At 35.1% G+C, this 23,935-nt stretch overlaps 3 protein-coding genes across 6 annotated transcripts; all 3 read right to left on the reverse strand.

The window, feature by feature from the left end:
- Positions 1-3,555: 3,555 nt before the first annotated feature.
- Positions 3,556-10,307, reverse strand: LOC128207196 (toll-like receptor Tollo). 4 transcript variants are annotated; one of them, XM_052909991.1, is made up of 3 exons: positions 10,081-10,306; positions 5,876-6,340; positions 3,556-4,721 (listed from the first exon to the last, which is right to left on the reverse strand). In XM_052909991.1, exon 3 carries the CDS (start codon positions 4,717-4,719, stop codon positions 3,694-3,696), a length of 1,026 nt encoding a protein of 341 aa, XP_052765951.1. In that variant the 5' UTR covers positions 4,720-4,721; positions 5,876-6,340; positions 10,081-10,306; the 3' UTR covers positions 3,556-3,693. The 4 variants fall into 4 exon arrangements, with proteins under 4 accessions (XP_052765951.1, XP_052765950.1, XP_052765953.1 ...); XM_052909990.1 differs by having other exon boundaries at positions 3,556-6,340; positions 10,081-10,307; XM_052909993.1 differs by lacking the exon at positions 10,081-10,306 and having other exon boundaries at positions 3,556-4,737; positions 5,876-5,975.
- A 9,719-nt stretch (positions 10,308-20,026) lies between these two features.
- Positions 20,027-20,965, reverse strand: LOC128208540 (toll-like receptor Tollo). Its single transcript, XM_052912097.1, has one exon. The coding sequence runs from the start codon at positions 20,807-20,809 to the stop codon at positions 20,027-20,029; it is 783 nt and encodes a 260-aa protein (XP_052768057.1). The 5' UTR covers positions 20,810-20,965.
- A 320-nt stretch (positions 20,966-21,285) lies between these two features.
- LOC128208542 (leucine-rich repeat-containing G-protein coupled receptor 6-like) lies at positions 21,286-23,277 on the reverse strand. The gene is made up of 3 exons (XM_052912098.1): positions 23,201-23,277; positions 21,706-22,652; positions 21,286-21,302 (listed from the first exon to the last, which is right to left on the reverse strand). The coding sequence occupies exons 2-3, from the start codon at positions 22,637-22,639 to the stop codon at positions 21,286-21,288; spliced, it is 951 nt and encodes a 316-aa protein (XP_052768058.1). The 5' UTR covers positions 22,640-22,652; positions 23,201-23,277.
- Between the last annotated feature and the right edge of the window lie 658 nt (positions 23,278-23,935).

A 23,935-nucleotide genomic window follows, 5' to 3' on the forward strand; every position in this document is an offset into this window, starting at 1 on the left:
AACAACAACAGACACAAGAAATGACAGCAACAACAGCACTGACAAAACCATCGACACCACCATCAACAACATCAACTCTATTACCTCCACCACAACCATAATCACGTCCAACTTAAACACCACCAGTACAATATTTTCCACCGCCACCAACAACAACAACTACGACAACAACCAATAACAACGACTCAACAACCGCCGATAACAACATCGGCAACAACACCACCAACTCAGAAAACACCACTACAATCATCACAATTGACGACAACAACCCCCCCCCCCCTAAAAAAAAAAACAAAAAACAAAAAAAAAACAAAAAAAAAAAACAACAACAACACAACAACAGCAGCACTCATAACATTTTTAAAAAAATCCTTATGGAGGGATCCAGTATGGAGCGGGGATTACACGGAATAATAATCCAAGAAGTAAGACCGGGCCTAGGATTGATTTTCAACAAATGTCATGCGCTGTTCAAATCTCTCCTCGAATGTACTGCAAGGATTCTTGATGAAACGAACATTGACTTTGTTGCATGATATAATCAAAGCACTGAAGGTGCTGAGAGACTGGTTGAATGGTAGAGTGAGTGTCTAGACCCATGAACTTGTTGCATGATAAAATCAATGCACTGATAGTACTAAGAGCCTTGGGAAATGGCAGAATGGTTTTCGAAACTGATTTTGATGACGCAAAAGAATTGAAGAGGTGATGACGAAATGAGGTTAATATCAATTGGAATAACATTAGTACTGGACATGACTTATGTGTTAGAAATGTTCATGTTTGTTATGTTCTAGAAGAGTTTTAATAGAAAAATAATTAAACCTTGTTGAATGATATAAAAATGTTACAGCGGATCTCTTTCTGAAGCTTCCTATAACATATCTTAGCTATTTCACCCCGTTTAAATATATACAGCAAAGACATTTCATTATATAAAGCCTGTCTTACAATCTCAAATTGTATCAATTAAAATAATATTAGGATTGATGATATGAAAATTTTAATTTCAAAGACTTACCATCATGTCACTAACTTTGTTAAATCTTCAAGTAGATTTCAAAAGAAATCCATGGTCATCACAAATACATTTTAGCAACAGTAATCCCATTCAGAGCCAGCAAACCCTTCTAATAAAGCATACTTAGTTTCATATCGATCACATCTTGGCAGCTGTACAGCTCATACGAAGACAAAAACCAACCACTAAGCCTTTTTCGTTCCAAACAGACCCCATTCTGGCAACCATCCATCCTATTTAGAACCAAACGAACTAATGAGTAGCTCTTATTTACCTAATATGTTCATTTCTAAGTGTCAAAAGATCAATTTGGCAACTATAAAGCCCAACAGACACTTAATATACAGTTCTAGTTAAGTCTACTTAGTGCCAACAATACAATATCTTGACAACCAAAAGAGCCCTTAGAGTAAATCAAACACATGCACAGCTTATTCTGAGCCAAATAAGTCTATTTGCAGCTCCAACTAAGGCTTATAGACCAACGCAGTTTGGCAACCATAAACCCCATTAACTACCCAATATTCCTAACAGAATTATAATCTTGTCCCAACTGCTCCCGACATTGGTCAAGTGCTAACATGGTAGTAACATTTACGCATTGGACAGGGTAAAAAAGAATAAATAGCTATGCAGCTAAACTGGTTGTGGAAGGGAGGGGGTTGGTCAGATACATAAAGTATAGCGACATTAGGTACAACGCTCTCAGTCTGTTCTCTGATTGGGTACACCTGACCGATTTAAGGTACAACCTCTTCTGCTACAAAACATTGACTTGTCTCATTTGTTTCACCAACAGCGATCAAATTGTGTCCCTCAATCACAAATTACTAAATTGAAAAATAAAGCATGTTAAACAGGAGAAATCTGGAATGGTATGTTCAGCTGGAAGAATTGCTGTTTTTGATTTACACGGTGTTCGCAATAGGGCGAACTGCTTTTATTCATTTATGGCTTGCACGGGACGTTTTGTAAATCGTTATATAAAAATATATATATGTTCGTTATAATGTTAAGAATAATGCAAATTTAGTTCATTACTTCAATTACGTTAATTTATGTCACCATATAATAAAAGATGCTCAACATTTCATTCGTCTTTCGGCGGTGAATCTTTGCTTTGCGCACAATCATTTGGCGTTGTGGAGATTTTGCGTCAAATCGATACTGAATAAACACTTTAATACACATAGGCAGTTCAGTACCGCTGTTACAAGGGCCTTTCTGTTGATGGTACTTTATACTCAAAGGGGACAACAGGTTTTTCACCGCCCCCACTTCCCCCATACATTTTAAGCCCTGCAACCTTATCGCCATACCTTACAAACTATTTTTTGATTATAACTTTATTCAACTGTTGTATGTAAAAGCAGAATTGGTTAATTCAATAATCTAAAACGTTTAGTGTATTGTTTAATTTAGGCTTCCCTACACCAGAACCGGGACTCGAGCACGCATGGTGCTAAGAATGTGGGGGTCCCGCTACTTATGTTGGCATCCATTGATAATGCTAATTATGGCCGTTTATTATTTCACTTAGAAATTCTGGTTATAAAGGATTTGCATGTTAACTAATTTTACAGTGAATAATGCACATTTTACCAACACTTTGCCATACTTAAACTTTGAGCAGCGAATAGGCTCAGTACGTCTAATGCCGCGTCATTCCCTGTTGGGCCTACCCGATATATGTATTAGTGCTCGACTGCTCAATGTTATCAAATAATAAGGAAATAATCATAAAATTGTTTGAATATAAATGTGCTTTCCGATCAAAAAAATACCATATAAAATTCATAGTTTGCATTTGCTGAAAAAGAATCCTTGCATTTTAAAAGTGACATCTATTTAGACAAAATTGCAAACATAGGCCAAAAAAATAAATATTTTTGAACAAAAATTGATTTGTTATAGTAATCTCTTGGGAAGGTCTCCATGGGATACGCCCAATTGTGGCATGTGACCAACTGGGCTTCAACCGGATTTATATATTCGGACAATTTGAAAAACATGTTGCAGGTATTTGTTTGCTGATAAAGAATGCAATAACATAATAAGGGTGTGTCCGAGAAAAGGTAGGCAAATTGTTGATGTCGGATTGTTATATGACATTTACGAGATTCTATATTGCCCATTGTAATAACTGTGAATAGTGTCTGAGTTAAAACAGGTATACTTCAGAAGTGGACGGACACATACACACAACGACGAGGACATATCAAACACTTTTAATCACATCAATCGAATATTGACCTGTATACATGCAGTACCACATCTAGTATGTGGTGAAACAATGACTTGCTGTCACATTATCATCGTGATTGACCTGTGCCCGCGGCGGAATAAATGAAATGGTGTATTTTAAAATATTTATTTTCGTCAGTTTTGCAGATTTCTATTTTAAATTTTGCCAAAGATTGCTGATCTATTAAATGAAAGAAATCACCACATTTTTTTTTATAAAGTTCCATCTTTCACTCGTTCCACAACAGATTAGAGAATCTCTCCTATATAAAATGGAAAACAAAACCAAGCCGAAAAAGAAAATATATTTGTTTATACAATGTGATTATGGATTGTGCAACACATCTGACAAAATAGCGTATAGAAAATATAAGACACAAAGAAAGCCATTTAAAATGAAAAGAAAAATAACAACAATGGTAGTAAGTTTAATCTAATAATGAAGTACTATCTGTCGGACTGGAATTCAACGACTGTCTCAATTGTTTTGTCTCCGCCATAGAAAATAGAAGTTTTTCCTTAAACAAAGAGTCATGTTTCGTAAGATAAGCCTTCGTATACAGAATACTTCTCAAAGTCAAATCCAGTTCTTTCTTCAGCACAGAATCCTCCAAAAGGATGACTACCATCCTCTTATTGTCTGTCATCATAACATGATGGTGAGCCCTACGGAATTCAAATCTTCCCCATCTACTTTTTAGAAAGGCTTCTGATAACACAATAATTGTAACGGCGCTCTTCTCAATAACATTAAGAATTACTTCAGCAATGTCTTCTCCGACTGGAAAATCCCTGTAGTAGATACAAAGCTTGTATTGAGGCTCCAGCAATGGCACAATGGTTGTTCTTACATAATCCATGTCTTCTTCCGCGAAGCAGACAAATGCGTCATATGTATATGTTTGTCGAATACTGCTCTTAGTTGAACTTGAAGGAAGTCTGAATCGTACGTGCCACTTGTAGAAAGCGATGACTTGTATTTCATACCTGAATCGGCATACCACAATGCCCGTTAACATTACAAATGAAACACTTATTGAAACACAAAGCGCTACGACGACAACGTCAGAACACTTCTGTACGTCGAAGTCTCTAATTTCGCTAGAACCAACACATGTTACGTTATCATGGTTCTGAGGTTCAAGATTGTTAAGCCATACTATAAGATCAAGATTGTTGCAACCACATGACAAAGGATTTCCCGAAATACTGATGTAGTTAAAATATGGCATGTTTAAAGTGTCCAGATATTTGAGTGAATTTCCATCCAAGTATAGATATTCCAGAGGACTTTGAAACACACCTTGTCCGATAAAACGAATCAGGTTTTGACCAAGATCAAGGCTTTTAAGGCTTATCTTGTAAGGGCTTATCACAACATCTTCGATCCGCTCTATGAGGTTTTGACGCAGATTAAGAGTTTGTAAAGTTTCCATTCCATTAAAATCCAACATATCTGTTATCAAATTGTGCTGCAAATCAAGGACGGTAAGATTCCCAAAACATTCTGCCTGAAAATGACTTATTTTATTAAAGCTAGCATTCAAAATCTGCAGCCTTTCAGAAATATTATTTTTGCACATTTCGTCAGCATGGTGTAGTAGTGTTGGTACATCTTCAAGATAATTATGAGACATGTCGACATTTCTTATATGTTTTGAATTTATGTATTTCATGCCAGTTAATTGGTTTTTAGAAAATGTTAGATTTTCAAGGTTGCTGCAATTCGAAAAAAGGTCCGGATTCAAATATTTGAATGAATTGTTTGCCATATCTAACGTAACGACCGACTTTAATTCTTGAAAGACGCCTTCCGGGAGGGTTTGTATTTTGTTGCCGGATATATTTAAACGTTTTAAAGATGTAAGACCTGAAAACAGCCTATCTGGTATCGGGTTCAAATTATTATTTCGTAAGTCTAAAATTTGAAGATTTGTTAGGTTAGTAAACGCGTCCTGTGGCAGTATGTTTATTTTGTTATCGTTCAGATAGATTTCAAATAAGTCAGGGAAAATATTGAAGGAGCCGGTGACATTCTCAATCTCATTGCTATCAAGAAAAAGGGTTATAAGAGAAATATTTGTAAATGATTGCTCTATATTTATTTCAGTAATAAAATTATTGGACAGCTTTATTCCTTGCAAGGAATAAGATAGTGCACTGAAAACGTCTTGGGGAATTCTATTGATTTGATTGTACTCCAAACTAAGAAATAAAACATTTTCAAGTTCATTAAAATATTCTTGTCTTAATTCTGAAAGCGATGTATTGGCGACTGAGAGAACGCCATTTAGTGCATATTGTTTAAACATTCCACTTGTCATATTGAGAAATGGATTATCGCTTAAAACTAGAGAGAGGAGCTTAAAGTTACATGTACTTGTTTGGAGCCGTTCATCAAATTGACCATTTATATTTGTTAGATTACTTGACTCGATTTGGAGGAACTCAAGTTTGTTGCATAAGCAAAAGTGATGTGGTGATACGGTGTGAATAGCTGTGTTATATAGACCTATCCAGATAATATTTTTTAAATACTCAAACACGTGTATGGGCAAATATTCAATGGAGTTGTTTAGTAAGAGCAGTATTGATAAATTTTCTAAATACCTAAAGGTGTTCTTTGTAATGTTCTTGATATTGATGCTCTTTATTTCTAAAAATCTCAGTTTAGGACATGTTTCCCCTACTATACCGCCTTCGATTGCAGTTGTTAGGCTTCTTTGATCATAGTCATTAACTCCAAAGAGACACAGGTATGAGGACCGTCTCGAAATCGAATTCCAGACTGACGAATTGCCTGCTTCCACTTCTAAATAATGGACAAAATTACGTCCTTTTTCCATGATGTATTTAGTCATAAAAGGAATTATCCTGTAAAAATAAGTTGTTTTCCACATGGGGTTGTCACAAAACATCACCTTCATCGAAAATTTAGGGTCTGTTATAGGGTCCATGGGACAAACTCCACTGGCATTTGCAGATGTACTGAAGACTAGCACGATGGTTATATAGCATATGACGAGGCAACTGCTTCTTAAGGAAAGGCCTTGCGTCTCCATGTCCAATCGAAATCTGAAATACAGCTTGTACAATGCAATCCGTTTACGAAACAGTAACCCATGTAGATAGGTCTTATCACATTACTAAATGCTAACAAATTTTGCCCTCTGGGTTAAGATGTTGAAACATTGTGTCATTTAAATTTAAGAAACATACGCGAGTTAAGGAACACATAGCTTGTATGATGGCCGCCAAATCTAAGATGGTCGCCATCACACAAAGCATTATGAATGGGATTTGTTCTAAATACATGAATTGGTATATGACCATAGCAATAACATTATTTAAGTTGCATAGACTTTCTTTTAAAATCTGATGATGAAGAAAAACGTATATAACAAACTGTTTGTTGTCATGGGAACCATTTCTTAACTAAACTGATTTTTTTTCGCTAATGTAATAGACAAAAAATATTAACTTCTTGAAGTTGTTCAATCTTTTTATACTATTAATTTTATGAAGACATATGTTAGTACTTGTTGTCAATATTCTTTTAAGTGTAAGTGGATAAAAAGGATTTTGAAAAAAAATATACCATAGCAACAAAAACCTTTTTTTTCATCGTATGCTTGTGCTTGTGTTAAAAAATCAATTTTATATAACAAATTGGTCGGTAGAATCTGTAGCATATGGAGGTGGTAGCATACTTTCCAACGCTTGATGTGGACGGAGAATTTCAAGATGTTGTCCAAAATGGCCGCCAGAACTTGGCAATTTAATGAAAATGTTGAAATATGTCAACTTTCATTTATATGATTAATCTTCATATTGATATTTCTTCTCTGATATTGAAATCTCAAGTTACGTAAAACATCGACCACTTAAAAGCCAAGATAACAGTCATTTTAAGATCAGAGTATGAAAAATACTTTAAATATACTTTTTTTAATTTTTTAAACTTAGCAATTTCTAGTTTGTGTCTAAAGTGTTGGAAGAATAATAAAAAAGTATTTTTCATACTTTGAATTGAAGCTAAAGTGTTCAGATCGGTTTGAAAAAGCCAAATGTACTTATTTATATATGTAGAGAGAGAATTTAACATCCCACGAGCGGATAGAATATGTACACACTGTCAAATGAACGTGAACCATTTTTTCCTTGTTCTCTCATTTGTAGTGAAAAAAGAAAACAGCACCTTTAACCATGTCATTGTCAATCTTCCTCTATTAAGTTAATCTAAGTAAATATTTGTTCAACGCTTTTAGCTTAAGGACACACACATGCTATTGAATAACATTGATATATTTGCTGTTTTATTTAGACTACTGCACCATTGTTAATATACTGAATAGTGTAACATATTAAAGAAAACTACCCTTCAAGTACATGCAACTGTTTTTTTGCTATTAAATCCAATGATGGTTGGAACACTTTAATTTCATATATTTAACATCCTTATTAGCTGTAAACTTGCTCTTAGACTGTCATATCACTATCTTTGTTAAATCTTCACGCAGGTCCTAAACGTTTTGGTTATGCATGGTTTCAGACTGAAAGCTAAATAAACGTTATGTTATGTTATGTTACAAAGTTCGGCAACCACAACCGCTATTCGGACTAAAGCAAATCAATGTACATCTCTTATTAGGCATATTAGTGCCAAATAGACTACACTTGCCAACCGTAAACCCCATTTAGAGCCAGAAAACCCATGTGTGTGCAGCTCTAGGTAAGCCTACTCAGTTTCATATAGATCATACATTGGCAAAAAATCCCAGCCCGTCCAGAAACTAAAAGCCTATTTAGTGCAAAACAGACCAAATTTTGGAAACAATCAATCCGATTTAGAGCCCAACGAATTCATGTGTGGCTATAATTAAACATTATTTGTGAAAAACTACAGAAACAAGTAACAATCAATCCTATTTAGAGCCCAACGAATTCATGTGTGGCTATAATTAAACATTACAGAAACAAGTAAAGTAGTTGAAAATTTACATAAACCCGTTTAATGGCAAGGCTTAAAGTATGGAAACTAAAGACTACCGTTCTCAGTCTTTGTAAATCTGGAAATTATGGCAACACTAAATGGATATACGGGGCGACTTTTTACAGCTTCCACACAGCACTCACAAAACTGTTGTAAATACCAATACTTATATGAAAAAGTTTACTCAAAAAATTGGAAACCAGAAACCCTATTTACTAGTAGTTTCAACTAAACAATTGATCAGCTTTTAATGAGCCTGTGTCAACAACACAATTGACCAACTAAAAAGCCCCAAAAAGACGTATGCAGCTCTAATTAAGTCTTCTTAGTGTCAACAAAACCATGTAATGACAACCATAAAGTTCATTCAAAGCAAAGCAAAGCAAACATAAAAACATTCTTAATTAAGCGTATTTAGTGACAAAAAGACCAATTCCGGCAACCATAAAGCTTTTCAGATCCAGAAAAGTCCATATGTAGCTTTAATTCATTTTGGCAACCATTTACCCCATTTAGTGCCAAAGAAACCAGTTTGCAGCTCTTATAAAGCATATTCAGTGTTAAAGTGACCCGAGTTTGGCATCGATTAAACTCACTTTAAGCTCAGCATTCTCATGTCCAGCTGTTTTTAAGCATTCTTAGTGCCTAATAGACCACAATTTGGTGCAAGTTCAGAGCTAAACAAATCCGTGCTTAGCTCATATAAAGCCTACTCAGTTCCAGATAGACAAAATGTTTAAAACCAGTATGCCCTTTCAAAGCCATACGAATCCAGGCCCAGCTCGTGTTAAGCCTTTTCAGTTCTAGTCATATTACGGCAACCATAAAGCCCATTCAGAGCCAAGAAAACCAATGCACAGCTCTAACATAGTACCCAATACCATGTGGTTGCCATATGGGAATTGGTTGTCATATTTGATATATCCTGAGAGGGTCCTTAATACTAGCAGTTTAGTAAAGTATGCTTACGATTCCATAAAAGGTATGTTGATGTATAGGAACATTCAATTTACTACTATGTATTTTCCATATTGAATTAAATAGAAACTCTCAAATTCTGTGGCATTTTTGTACTCTGATCTTGAAATGGCATTGCCTTTGACCTCAAGAAAGTCAGTGTTCGTTATGATCATAAGCAATATACATTGAATTATCCATCCCTAAATATCAATATGATAGCCATGTTTAGGTAAAATGTACATCTTAAAAGTCATTAAATACCACTTAGTTCCACAACTATATATTAACATAATTACAGTACTCGCAGCATTCTTTAAATGTGGCGGCCATATTGGATGATTTCATATTGGGTCCTGAACTTTTCTGCCTGTGTACCTTATTTAAAAAATTTAAAACAAAGAGCACATGTTTTTCAAAATAAGAGTTCTTGGAATCCTTGAAACAAACATGAATTTTGTAATACAGATAGTCATGCGTTCATACATATTCTCACTCTTCAATCTAAAGAATAAGTTTTTTTGCTATGCTATGGTTAAGCAAAATTTATTCTTGGATGTTATACGACTCTATATTAAATATTAAATACATGGTTTCCGGTGGTTTATAGAGATTAAGAAGTGATATAAAATGATATGAAATATAGTTTTTGGTGCTCAAACGGTGACATTTAATGCAAGAAAAAGCAACAATAATATTTAATATTTGGTGATTGAACCATACCGGAATAAAGTGCTGTCCTCAAAAACAAAATTCGTATTTAAGGAAATATGTAAGTACAGCCGAAATATTTAACAGGAAGTAAAAATAATAATTAAACGGTAAATAAACATGTAATGAATTTGTAAAACCAAAATATGTTTACCTAAAATGAACTTAAATCCTTCTATGAAACCAGGAAAGTCGACCAATTATGAGTAATTCAGTTTTGAAACACATGCGTTTATCCTTAACGATAGCAGGTATAGTGATAAGTTGAATCACATCTTCCGCATTTAGATATTCGTTTAAGTTTGAATAGCTCAGGTTTTTTTAAATGAACTTCTTTCAATATGTTTCACAATATATTTCACATGTTTTATGTTATCTTTTTCCACCCGAGAAATGGATTGGATGGATTGAGTTAATGCAGCATTTAATCGACTCTTAAAACCTTTCCGCTTTACTGCATCACCTTAACGTTTCAAAGATGATAGACCTGAAAACAGACTACTTGCTACCGCTTTTAAGTTATTATTTTGTAAATCTAAAATTTGAAGATTTGTTAGGTTTGATGTTATGAAGTAATCTAAAATCCTATGAAAATTAACATCCCTATTTCAAATCTTCATGTGATATTTTTATTCCGGTTATTTATGCTGGCAATCATAAGACCTTATGAATCTTAAACATTTCATTGCTTTAGCTTTACTGATGAAGGAATAATGGAGTACAAAAACAAGGTATGCGAATGAAGCATTCAAAAGAATTTGAAGTTTTGATTTCATTAAAAATGTTTTTGCCATAACCTAAACATTCAATAGTAATATAACTTCCTTACGCAAATACACAGATAAAACAAAATTAAAAAAAAACTGTAGAATCATGCCTTTTTTAAATCATGATATCTCAAACCCAAACCAAGATACACTTTGAAAGCAAGAGTTCGTTATTTGACCTCTCAGATTACAAACTTAATTAAATTATTTTTGACGCAAATTGACAACTTATTTCTTCATCCATTATATATCCCAGTATATATTGCAAACAATTGTACGGCAAATAAGAGGTAAACGAAGGATGTTTTCAAATCGAAAAAAGTGCAATGGATAGCAATAATATACATTTCGCATAAGTGAAAAGTAACAAAAGTGATATCAAAGCTATTTATCAGTAACATTTAAACAAGGAAGATTTAATTAAGGTATTATTAATTATTTAAAAAATAAAAAAAATACTTATCAAAAAAAGAACCGATACCTAGAAACTTTTACGATATTTTTTCTCTGCATGTCAATTTTCTGAAATGTTACATAAATATGATTTTTAACAACGATGTAGATAAAAGGTCTTAACATATGTAGATCAATATCAATACCTGCAAATGAACGGGTGCTGTAGCAGCGATCATGCAAAGATGCAATTCACAACAAACTCAGTATCTGGTATGTCCATCATTTGCATCTCTTACTGCAATACAACGACGTTGCATTGAGCGGACCAGGATCTTGATATTCTCCTGTTGTTTCGCTGCCCACTCTTCGTGCACAAAATTTGCAAATTCATTAATGCATTGTGATTCACGACGTCAAAAACGGTCATCCAAGACTTTCTTTAAATGCTCGATTGGAGACAGGTCATGTGAGAATGCAGGCCACTGTGGGACACGGATACTTCTCTCCTGAAGGTAGGTGGTTGATACACAAGGGGTGTGACACCAAGCGTTGTCCTGTTGGAAAAAAAGAGATTTTGCGATTGGCGTCAAAGAATGGTGCAACAACGTCTTCCAATATATCATCTCGAAATCGCTATCTTGTGAGTCTACCTTACACTATCATTAACTGTAATCGAGAATGAAAATATGTTCCACCCCAAACCAAAACGTAAGGTCGACCACTCTGACGTACACATGCGCCGGAATAAAGTTCCTTGCGTCTTCTATAGCGACGCATGCGTTCATCAGCGTGATTGAAGCAAAACCGCGATTCGTCGCTAAATAAAACAGTGTTGAGTCCAACGCTGATGTTGACGTACCCAATTCCGTTGTTTGGATCTACGTTTAGCTGTCAGGCACGCTGGACTTAACTCCATGATGGTAAGGCCAATTCCCACCATTTGAGCACATATCCTGGCATTGGTATATCCAGGTGTTATAGCTGTAGTGGTCGTTGCCGGCAAAAGAATGTCAAGTACATGTGACAACCTCATAAAGCGGTCTTGCGCAGGGGTAGTAACTCGCGGCCCGCCATCTATGGCGATCATTAAGTGTCCTAATGTTCGACAACGACCTGGAAGATGAGATATTGTCAAATGCGACACACCAAAACGTGTAGCGAAGTCACCGTGACGTACATCTGCCATAACAATAGGCCGAAGACGTTCATCAGCAGACAAACATGGAATTATTGTTACAAAAGAAACCCAATTAAGTATGTGTTTTCTTTCTTCAACTGTTCTAAATCTTACCCAAATTTATGAACTCATACACTGAACATGTACCATATACATCGTACCCATTGCAGTACTTTAAAATCTAAAACCAGGTCGTTTACTTAAATACTTAAATTAATTAAGCTAGTCCTTATGATTTACATGTACGATCTATAGCCACTTAATGCTTAATTTTTTGTAGAATATCTTCTTATTTTCAATGAAATAATTGTAAAATAATATTGCTATTGTTTCGTTTCTTTTTTTGTTGAGTATATATTGAGGGTAGTTTCGTTAGAAAATTAACTCCCCTAGAATCAATCCTTACTCACTCTACCTTACTAATTCGATCTTGTACTAAGACGAAAAACAACATGTAGAGTATACAAATGTTTAATTTGTTGTAAGCGTCATGGCCAATCAACTGTACATACACAAACATTTTCACATATTTCAACATATACTAACATAAACAACACATTTTCATTGAAATTATTCAAAAAGCATTGATATATCTATGTAACAACACAACTTTTGTTAAACATAAAGACAAAATTTTGTATATCATAATGTATACTGATTTCAAGAATATAATGATGAGTTCCGATGTTTGATATGAATGAACCCGTTAAGTTTTTTGAAATAAAAAACGTCGGACATGCTTGTACACAGCTTGGTGACCATGCGCTGAATGAATCAATCAATATTGCACAGTAAACACGTGCTCGATAGAGCGCGAAATCATAGCGCCCCCAGGCGTATCGTTTCGGAACGATACAAGGGGAAACAATTTTCTCCTAATTCTTTTCAATCAAACGTAGAAAATTATATTCCCCTAGAATCAATCCTTACTCACTCTATCTTACTAATTCGATCTTGTACTAAGACGAAAAACAACATGTAGAGTATACAAATGTTTAATTTGTTGTAAGCGTCATGGCCAATCAACTGAATTATAAAGAACGGGAAAGCGACTTTATAAAAAACAAAACTAATTCGGAACTCATCATTTATAAACCCAAGCACTGTGAAACAACCAAACGTTGTTCTAAACTATCTTTTACGTAACCGTCTTTCGCTTTTTCACTCGCCAAACGTCCATGTCTCTTAAACACTCGGTCTTTTACACCTTTGTTCGCGGCAGCCGTAGCCCCGCCAGAACGAAGTGAATGAAAGCCATATTTACGAACGTCTGTAACTAAAGGTTTGAAAGTTTTTATGAACAAATCTCTAAGAGTTGAATAAGACATAGGCTTGTTAACACTTCTGAGTTTAAATCCTGTTTTAGTAGCACTCAAGTTACAAAATATGTAAGATTCATCAGAAAATCCAGCCCATTGAATATACTTTTCCAAATTCTTAACAGGGCACAACAAAGTTCCAGTTCGCGCTATAACTATCCATGCGCCGTCTCTATATTGATCAGTTTTACTAGATTCTATAAATATTTCCATATATGCTGTACTTATAATAATATCACTTCTCTTTATCTTTAACAGTTCAGCACTTCTTAAAAACCCAGAAAAGGCTATTAAACATGCACAAATCATTCTCTGTGACATTAGGTTACATTCACCATAAAGACTATCATACATTTTTTGTAGGATACTAACAGTTATAGGTTCCTTCTTAATCGTAGACCTAGAATTTATACGTTTTGCTGATTCTAACACATTAATAACAAGTTTTGAATCAGTAGGGGAAACAAAACCATTAATTTCGTGCATCCATTTTAAACTATAGAAAGCTGATATAATAGGTTTTGCTGTAGAAGCAGTCTGTATTAACGAAGTTAGATAGATAGCCACCGGAAACGCCCTAGCGGGCAAAATGTCCCTAATCCCGAAACCGTTTGAAAGAGCCCAAACTTTCCACCTTTAAAACGACTGATTATAGTTCTTGCACGTGCTGTCGGCTCTTGACTTTTGCAGTATCTGAGGGAGAAGGGCCACCTTGTCCGCCAAGACCTCCGGAAGCTCGTCTATCTCGTGTTTGTGAATCTGGAAAAATAGATGTAAAAAATCTTTTTAATTAAATGTATCTTTTATTTGCAAAATGAACATATAAACATGTTAACTTTATAATGATACTATTAAATCTATTAAACAACAAAACTTATATCTTGTGAAAATAACTAGTTATTAAAGCTATTTGAACGCTTTCAACCTTTGTTGCATAATCATAATACATGAACGTAGTACATAAGTACAACACATGGAGTTTTTTATAAATTCTAAGACTATTCTCAAGGCTGCCTGGCCTGCATATGTATGTGAGTACATAACTTGTACTGGCTATTCTATTGGCCGCCGGGCCTGAATATTTTTATATGAACACATAACTGGCTATTTTAATGGCCGCCGGGCCTGCATATTTATATGAGCACATAACTAAAACTGGCTATTCTAATGGCCGCCGGGCCTTCGTATATATATGCGTACATCACTTCAACTGGCTATTCTAATGGCCGCCGAGCCTGTATATATAAATGCGTGCGTTTCTTTCGCTGACTATTCTAATGGCTGTCAAGCCTACATATATGAAAATGCATTACTTCTTTGCAATAATTATATCTACAGGACCCTTATCTGAAATTTATGTACTTTAGGTACTATTGTGAGAAATAAATGTTCTATAACTGTGCATATGTCTCACAGACTATTGTAAAAAGCGCTCGGCCTATAACGCGCGTAAAACATAAATTTGCGTTACGTTTGTCAAAATTCACGTGTAAATTTTACAATATTTGCTTCTAAACCTTCAACAGAGTAATTTCTGGCTACTGAAAACATTTAGAGTTAATAAATGTACTATCAAGCATTTTATATTTGTCATTGATCAGCGTACAAACGTACAAATATGCCCTAAGGCGATATATCATATGCTGTAGGAATTAAAAACTCGTGATTATCATATATTGCAAAACAAAATTAACTGGTTAAAAATGAAAATGCCACAATTTGAGAGCATGTTGTAACGCAATTAACGTAATTATGTTTCACGTGCAGCTGTGTGAAGCAAAGGGAGATAATAAAGCACTGTAATTGCTCTAAATCAGTACATGATTTAACTCCCTTCTATCAAAATTTAACCAATAGTGCCAACATTTGGAAATTTAAATCCTTATTTCCAAACAACTCTTTTCCGTTTTTGCAAATTGTGTAAAAACTCTTTGATGTTGGTAAATACATCCAGTCTAACACTGCATCTGTAAAAGTCCCAAGTGGACATAATAAAAGCCAAAAGCTTGAAGACGGCCAGTACGGAACTATCAAAACTCCAAACACATGGTCAGTAATCATTTTCCTGATAACTCTCGGAAGGATACAAATTGGTGGCACGAACAGTCCAAATTTACCAGACCAATTCTCAGTAAATGCATCTATGCCACTGGAACCTTTGTTCCAAAATCTTGTATAGAAGCAAGGCAATTTTGCATTGAAATCAGACGCAAACCAATCTACTTCAAGATTCCCCCATTTATTCTGAACCATATCTACTATTGCTTGCGAAACACCCCAATCGTCGTAATCTACGATTTTGACAAATAATCAGCTTTGTCGTTTTCGGACCTTGGAATCCATTCCATTTCTACGATAATAGATTTTGACGCGCAATATCTATAAATATCTAAAGCGGTTTCTTGTAATTCAGGTACCATTGAACCATTAGCTACAATTTTTGAAACGGATTGGTTGTCCATAAACCATTTTACCCTCTGAAACCTCAAATTTTGAACCAATGACAACAGGACTCTATACACAGCCATTAACTCCCTCCACGTGGAGGACTTCAACATTTCGTCAGGTGACCAAACACCGTGTGCTACTCCGTTAACTGTACTAACCTCGTAACCACCGTACGCGTACGACGAAGCATCAGTGTAAACTATCTTTGAACAAGAATGACTTTCAAAAAGTCTTCTACAATTTAACGAAGGCAACTCATTTTCCCAGAAACAAAGTTGGTCCTTACTTTGTGTGCTTAAATACACATAGAAATCCCAGTGAGGGGCCTGAATAATGTCCATACTTAAATAACGTGTCATAATCTGAGCAACTTACCTATGACAATTGACATGGACATAATTTGACCTGTAAAACTTGCTAGCTTTCTAACGTTCACCCTACTGTGACTTCGTACACTGTTAACAAGACCTTGAAGAGTGTCCTTACATTTTTCAAGCCGAGCATGAGGTATAGACAAAGATCCTGTTTTTGAATCTATATCATTTCCAAGAAATTGCATGTTTTGAACTGGTACCCAAATGCATTTTTCAGCTTTTGGAACGAACCCCGAGGAGATCAAATCTTGCTTTACTATAGCGCTTAGATCTACAGTATATCGTAAGTCCTGCTTGAACCTAAATCATCGTCTAGAAACATCATAACTCTAAAGCCTTCACCCCTCCATTTAGCTACCAAGGGCCTAGAAACTTTACTATAAATAAAAGCACTGCTACTTAAACCGAATGGCAAGACTAAACATTTATAAAAAACAGTTTCACCGAGGCTGTTTACCCAAGAGAATCCTAGAAACTCAGTATGAAGCGAGTAGATTTCTATAAAATGATATGCTGAGTGTATGTCAAATTATATCATCCAACAATCTTGTTCAAAAAAGCCTAATGCAGTTTTGATGTCATCATACTTAAAATATGGTTTCCATAAATGTCGATTAACGACTCTTAAATCCAAAATTAAACGTTTCTTTTGATTGCTCCTGACACTGACAGTGAGTGGGCTAACTACATGAGGCCTAGACTCACAAACTTGAATTAAATTTCTTATTTACAAATCATTTATGGCTTCAGAAACAAATTCAGAATTATCTAAAGCAGACTTATTATTCTTTAAACAACAAGATGATGGTAAAGAATAAAAAGGGATTTTATAACCGTTTTCTATTGTGTCTATTATGAAATCATTTGTACAAATTCGTTTCCAAAAATCTAAATGTTCTCTAAGCCTACCACGAACTATAATGTCTTTTTGCCCGGATTCATACTCAAAATAATCAGTAGTCAAATTGTGTGAATGTTCCTGTTCTTTACAATGTTCTGACAAATATGAAAAATACTCATCTTCCACGGTGCTGGTGCCCTGTGCCACGTCATTTCTTGGTGGCTGAGGCGTCGGCCTTGAAGACGGCGGCACCGGTGGTGTACGGACATTGTCGCCGGAAGTGGTCGTATTCCCCACAGGAGTAACAGGAACCGAACGGGAGACTGGGTCTGGGAGCGTTGCCGTAGAAGCCACGAAAAGACCCCCTGCCTCTTGGAGCCTGCTGCCTGTATGCGTCTGGTTGAAAACCACGGTAAGCAGGATACCCATACAAAGCGCCGGAAGTAACGGTTGCAGAAGGCGTCTTGCGAACTGACTGAAGACGCTTGACGCTCTTGTTTTTTCGCTTCTTTAGAGCTTGCGTTTCGGCCTTACGTAACTTAGTTTCATCATCAGAGTCACTGGCTAGTGGATTGGATTCGTAACAATTCACGGTGTCCCATCCACCCTCAGAGCTATCAGCAATACGAATTAACTTTTGCCTGTGTTTCAGTTTATCTATTCCTTCAGAGAGAACATCTTTGCAGTAGGATACTTTGTCGTTTTCCAAAGCCCAACAAGCTTGACTCATAAAGTCGATAATCTCCGCGTTGAATGTGTATTGAACTTTGTTACATTGCCTCTTCCACTGCACGTCTATGTCCGTTTTAAATTTCTTAACTTCCTTTCCGATAGAAACACTGTTTCCCCTAAATTCCTCACGCAAATCAGATACTTCGTCACTTTGTTGCGAAAGTTTATTTGAAATATCACGCAAGTGCCTGGCAATTGAATTGTCGGAGTGAGAATTATCGTCGGACATACTTGTACACAGCTTGGTGACCATGCGCTGAATGAATCAATCAATATTGCACAGTAAACACGTGCTCGATAGAGCGCGAAATCATAGCGCCCCCAGGCGTATCGTTTCGGAACGATACAAGGGGAAACAATTTTCTCCTAATTCTTTTCAATCAAACGTAAAAAAAATTATATTTATTTTTGATTTGATATCATTGCCGATAGCGTTGATATATACACGGAACAATTATGACTAAAGCATCGAACCTTGCGGAGTACCAGCACTGTGAGTGATGGCAGCAAAGAAGGAAGCGATTTCGCAATGTACCAGAGATAAAACCCACATTGACATTGTCATTGCAATCTATGAACCAGTGAAGAGGGCGACCCGAAATACCACTCCGTTGAAGTATAAACAGAAAACCCTGTGATAAACTCTGTACAATGCTTTAAAAATATAACAGAAAATAGCTTTAATTTCTTTCCTTTCGTCGAGAATGTAAGGCCTGACAGATGAAATTGGTTTACAGTCGAGTCGAGGTAATACTTTTTCCACTCAAAATATAAAGAAAAAACAATATAATTAATGAATTTTGTTATGTTATTCTAAAATATGTTTGTGGTTTGAACGTTGTACGTACAAATCAAATTCACCAGAATGAAAAAGTGCAAGCTTTTAATTGTTCATATGACTGTTGTACTCAAAAGTTTACTCACACTAGTTATATGAACATTAAGATCAGAAGTATTTTGTGACGTGGCAGAGCTATGATATAACTGACTGTACTTTAACTCCAGAGTGTCATCTTCCTTATAATTTTGTAAGTACATTCCAGACAGCATTGATCCAAAACGAACCCAAAAACAGTTCGCATCCTCCTTCGAAAGAACTGTTAAAACGACTCAAATAAATGAATCCTAGGTACGGTATGTTCGTGGACGTGAATATAACTACCGGTCAATGTTTGATGATGACTTCCCGGACTAAACGACTAACGGTGTCTTAACCTTTTAAATAACTGCATATATCAGTATGAGGAAATAATGTTGTCATGTGACGCACAAATGGTAACGTACACACAGGGAGAAGGGCAAAAGAACACACATCAGGTAAGTTATTTGCATATTCCTACTTTCTTACTAGCTCCTCAATTCGAGACCAATCCTAGCTTTCCGAAAATGTGCGTATTGTCTTATAGAACGTTTTACTTCTTTAGACCATTTAAACAGAAACAGTATTTACCTAACACGTCATGGCAATGTACACACATTTGACCAAATTGTTATAAAAACATACAAAAATACAGTAAACATTCTTTGCGACTGTTTTGAAGTGGCCTTCTTGATTTTAAAGATGATTTTAATATTCTTAATTGCTTTTAAATTCAAAATTTAGAAGAAACCGTCAAAACAACCGGTACTGTACTATACTTGTGAATGTTATGTATATCACAATGACTTTGTTTTTTTTTAAATAACAGACAACTATCTTGTTGTCGAGTTGCCATCATGATGTACCTGTGCCCGCGGCGAAATAACCGTGTTCGTGTATTTAAACATGTTTTTTGAAATTTCTATTTTAAATCTTGCCATTTATGGGTGGTATAATAAATCAATGGGATTACCAACTTTTATAACGTTTCATCTTTCACTCGTTCTACAATATATTAGAGCATCTCTCGTTTGTTAAAGTGCATATAAAATCATGCCAATATAAAAAATATTTTTATACAATGACCAAAAAGCAAGATGTCTAATGCAATATAAGACACAAAGAAAGCCATTGAAATGAAAAGAAAAACAGAACACTTGATAATTTCAATCTAATAATGGATTATTTTATGTCGGACTGGAATTCAATGACTGGCTCAATTGTTTTGTCTCCGCCATAGAAAATAGAAGTTTTTCCTTAAACAAAGAGTCATGTTTCGTAAGATAAGCTTTCGTATACATAATACTTCTCAGAGTCAAATCCAGATTTTTCTCCATCACAGAATCCTCCAAAAGTATAACTATCATTCTTTTATTGTCTGTCATCATAACATGATGGTGAGCCCTACGGAATTCAAATCTTCCCCATCTACTTTTTAGAAAGGCCTCTGATAACACAATAATTGTTACCGCGCTCTTCTCAATAACATTAAGAATAACTTCAGCAATGTCTTCTCCGACTGGAAAATCCCTGTAGTAGATACAAAGCTTGTATTGAGGCTCCAGCAATGGCACAATGGTTGTCGTTACATAAGCCATGTCTTCTTCCGCAAAGCAAACAAATGCGTCATATGTATATGTTTGTCGCTTACTGCTCTTAGTTAAACTTGAAGGAAGTCTGAATCGTATGTGCCACTTGTAAAAAGCGATGACTTGTATTTCATACCTGAAGCGGCATACCACGATGCCCGTTAACATCACAAATGAGACACTTATTGAAACACAAAGCGCTACGACTACAGCGTCAGAACACTTCTGTACGTCAAAGTCTCTTATGTCGCTAGAACCAACACATGTTACGTTATCATGGTTCTGCGGTTCAAGATTGTTAAGCCATACTATAAGATCAAGATTGTTGCAACCACATAACAAAGGATTTCGCGAAATGGTGATATAGTTAAAATATGGCATGTTTAAAGGGTCGAGATATTTGAGTAAGTTTCCATCTAGATACAAATATTCAAGAGGACTTTGAAACACACCTTGTCCAATAAAATGAATCAGGTTTTGACCAAGATCTAGGCTTTTAAGGCTTATCTTGTAAGGGCTTATAACAACATCTTCAATGCGCTCTATGAGGTTTTGACGCAAAATAAGTGTTTGTAAGTTATCCATTCCATAAAAAGCTAACATATCTGTTATCAAATTGTGCTGCAAATCAAGGACGGTTAGATTCCCAAAACAATCTGCAGGAAAATGTCTTACTTTATTGAAGCTAGCATTCAAAAACTGCAGCCTTTCAGAAACATTGTTTCTGCACATTCCTTTAGCATGGTACAGTAGTTTTGGTATATCTTCAAGAAAGTTATGAGACAAATCGACATTTCTTATATGTGTTGAACTGGCAGTTATGTATTTCAGGTCAGTTAATTTGTTATCAGATAGTGTTAGATTTTCAAGGTCGCTGCAGTTCGCAAAAAGGTCGGGGTCCAATTTTTTGAATGAATTGTTTGTCATATCTAACATAGCGATCGACTTTAATTCTTGAAAAATGCCTTTTGGGAGTGTTTCTATTTTGTTGCCGGAAATGTTTAAACGTTTCAAAGATGTTAGACCTGAAAACAGACTACTTGCTACCGTTTTTAAGTTATTATTTTGTAAATCTAAAATTTGAAGATTTGTTAGGTTTGTAAACGCGTCCTGTGGAAGTAAGTTTATTTTGTTATCGTTCAGATATATTTCAAATAAGTCAGGAAATATTCCGAAGGAGCCAGTGACATTCTCAATCTTATTGTAATCAAGAAAGAGACTTATCAGGGATATATTTCTGAACGATTGCTCTATATCTATTTCTGTGATGGAATTACTGGAAAGCCTGATCCCTTGCAATGAATTACGCGTTGCATTGAACACATCTTGGGGAATTATTTTGATTCTGTTATATCCTAAACTTAGAAATAACACGTTTTCAAGTCCATTGAAATAATCTTGCTTTAATTCTGAAAGCGATGTGTTTGCGATCGACAGTACACCGTGCATTGAATAATGTTTGAATATTGCACTCGTCATATTAAGAAATATATTGCTGTCCAAAGTAAAAGAAAGAAGCTTAAAATTGCATCTCTGTTCTGGAAATTGTACGTCGGCCATATCATTTATATTCGATAGATTACTTGACCTTATTTGTAAAAACTGCAGTTTAGTACATATGCAAAAGTGTTGAGGTGATATTGTTTGAATACGTGTTCCATCTAGACTTATCCAGATAATATTTCTTAAATATTCAAAAACGTCCTTGGGCAAATACGTGATTGAGTTATTCCCCAAGAGCAGTATTGCCAAACTGTTTAAATCCTTAAAGGTGTTCTTCGTAATGTTCTTGATATTCAAGTTCCTTATTTCTAAAAATCCCAGTTTAGGGCATGTTTCTCCTATTATTCCGACTTCGATTGCAGTTATTAGACTGCTTTGATCATAGTCATTATATCCAAAGAGACACAGGTATGAGGTCCGTCTCGAAATCGAATTCCAGACTGACGAATTGCTTGCTTCCACTTCTAAATAATGGACAAATTCACGTCCTCTTTCCATGATGCTTTCAGACATTAAAGGAAGTACCCTGTAAGAATAATCTGTATTCCACATGGGATTGTCACAAAACATCACCTTCATCGCAGCTTGTGGGTTTGTTAATGAAGAAATGGGACAAACAGCATTTGCAGATGTATTGAATATTGACACAATGGTCATAGAATATATGATGAGGCAATGGATTCTTGTGGAATGGCCTTGAATAGCCATGTCCAATCGTAGCCTGAAATAAAGCAAGAATAATGCAATCCGTTTACAAAACAGTGTCCCATATTTATTCCATTAAAACAAACGTAATGCTTATTCTAACATTTAAGTTGGAAACAAATTAGGATCATAGCCAAAAAATAATCTTGGATATCAAATGAGTCAATGCTGCAAATTATTATATTTATGTTTTCCGATTGTTTATAGAGACTTATTGGTCATATAAAATGTAGTGCGACGCACAATGATATATATTTGATCATTCAAACATACTGGTACAATGTGTTAACCTTAAAAAAGTGTTTCGACCTTTTTTTAGGAAATATACCAACAGTGAACTTATTAATTAATACGATATAAGTTTAAAACCGAAATATTCATCATTAAACAGATAAGTAAACAGTTAATGTTTTGAATTTGTAAAAAATGAATATAAAATGTTTTCCAACAATAAATACTGACAAATACCTGAAATTATAAACGTTAATCCTTTTATGAAACCAGAAGTCCACAACCAAATTTATATAAATTAATCAGTTCTGAAACACATGCGTTTATCCTTACCAGAGTCACGTATACTGATAATGAATGAATCACCTAATCCGTAATACGGTCTTCGTCTAAGCTTAAAAATGTCTGCGATCTTCCGTGACATTGTATCAATATATTTTATATAACATGATAAATCATTCTGAACACATAGATTTAGTGCATTGAGCAAATGAAGAACGCTTTGCCACAGTTTTCTGAAGGGCCATTTAAATCAACGCTTAAATCACCTCTTCTCCACTTTACAACATCCTGTCTTTATTAGGACTTGTTGTAAATTATTGGGGAAAATAACTGCGGATTTTAAGAATAACTGTCATTAGCTAATTCAGGGGCCCCAATATCACCAAAATATATGAGACAAATCTCAATCTCAGTCTTAACTTTTTTTTTCGAATAAAAGCATGAAAAAATTCAACATGTTTTTTTCTTCTTCTAAACGTTAATCTTCTTTAAGAATATGTTGATAAAAACCGTTTCGTAAATATTCGAAAATACTCTAAAAATAATAAACGTACCAGGTAAATTGCTCAAAAAGAATTGTACCGAATTACGTTTTGTGCTGTAAAATATGTTTTTGTGCGAAAAAGACGAACACTTTCAACATATATTCTATGGGAAAAAAAGGGTAGAACCATTTAAGATTTAGACACACGTTTGGTGTTGTGTAGTAGAATGGGTTGTGATTGAGATTTGACTTAAGCACTTCTGCGATATTGGGGCAAATTGCTTAAAGTTCTAAATTCGGGA

Source organism: Mya arenaria, chromosome 11 (genome assembly GCF_026914265.1).
Source record: "Mya arenaria isolate MELC-2E11 chromosome 11, ASM2691426v1".
NCBI lineage: Eukaryota > Metazoa > Mollusca > Bivalvia > Myida > Myidae > Mya > Mya arenaria.

Bases quoted from the DNA above. Each gene is read 5' to 3' on its own strand.
- LOC128207196 (XM_052909990.1), bottom strand. From the start codon at position 6,327: ATGGAGACGCAAGGCCTTTCCTTAAGAAGCAGTTGCCTCGTCATATGC.
- LOC128208540 (XM_052912097.1), bottom strand. From the start codon at position 20,809: ATGCCATATTTTAACTATATCACCATTTCGCGAAATCCTTTGTTATGT.
- LOC128208542 (XM_052912098.1), bottom strand. From the start codon at position 22,639: ATGGCTATTCAAGGCCATTCCACAAGAATCCATTGCCTCATCATATAT.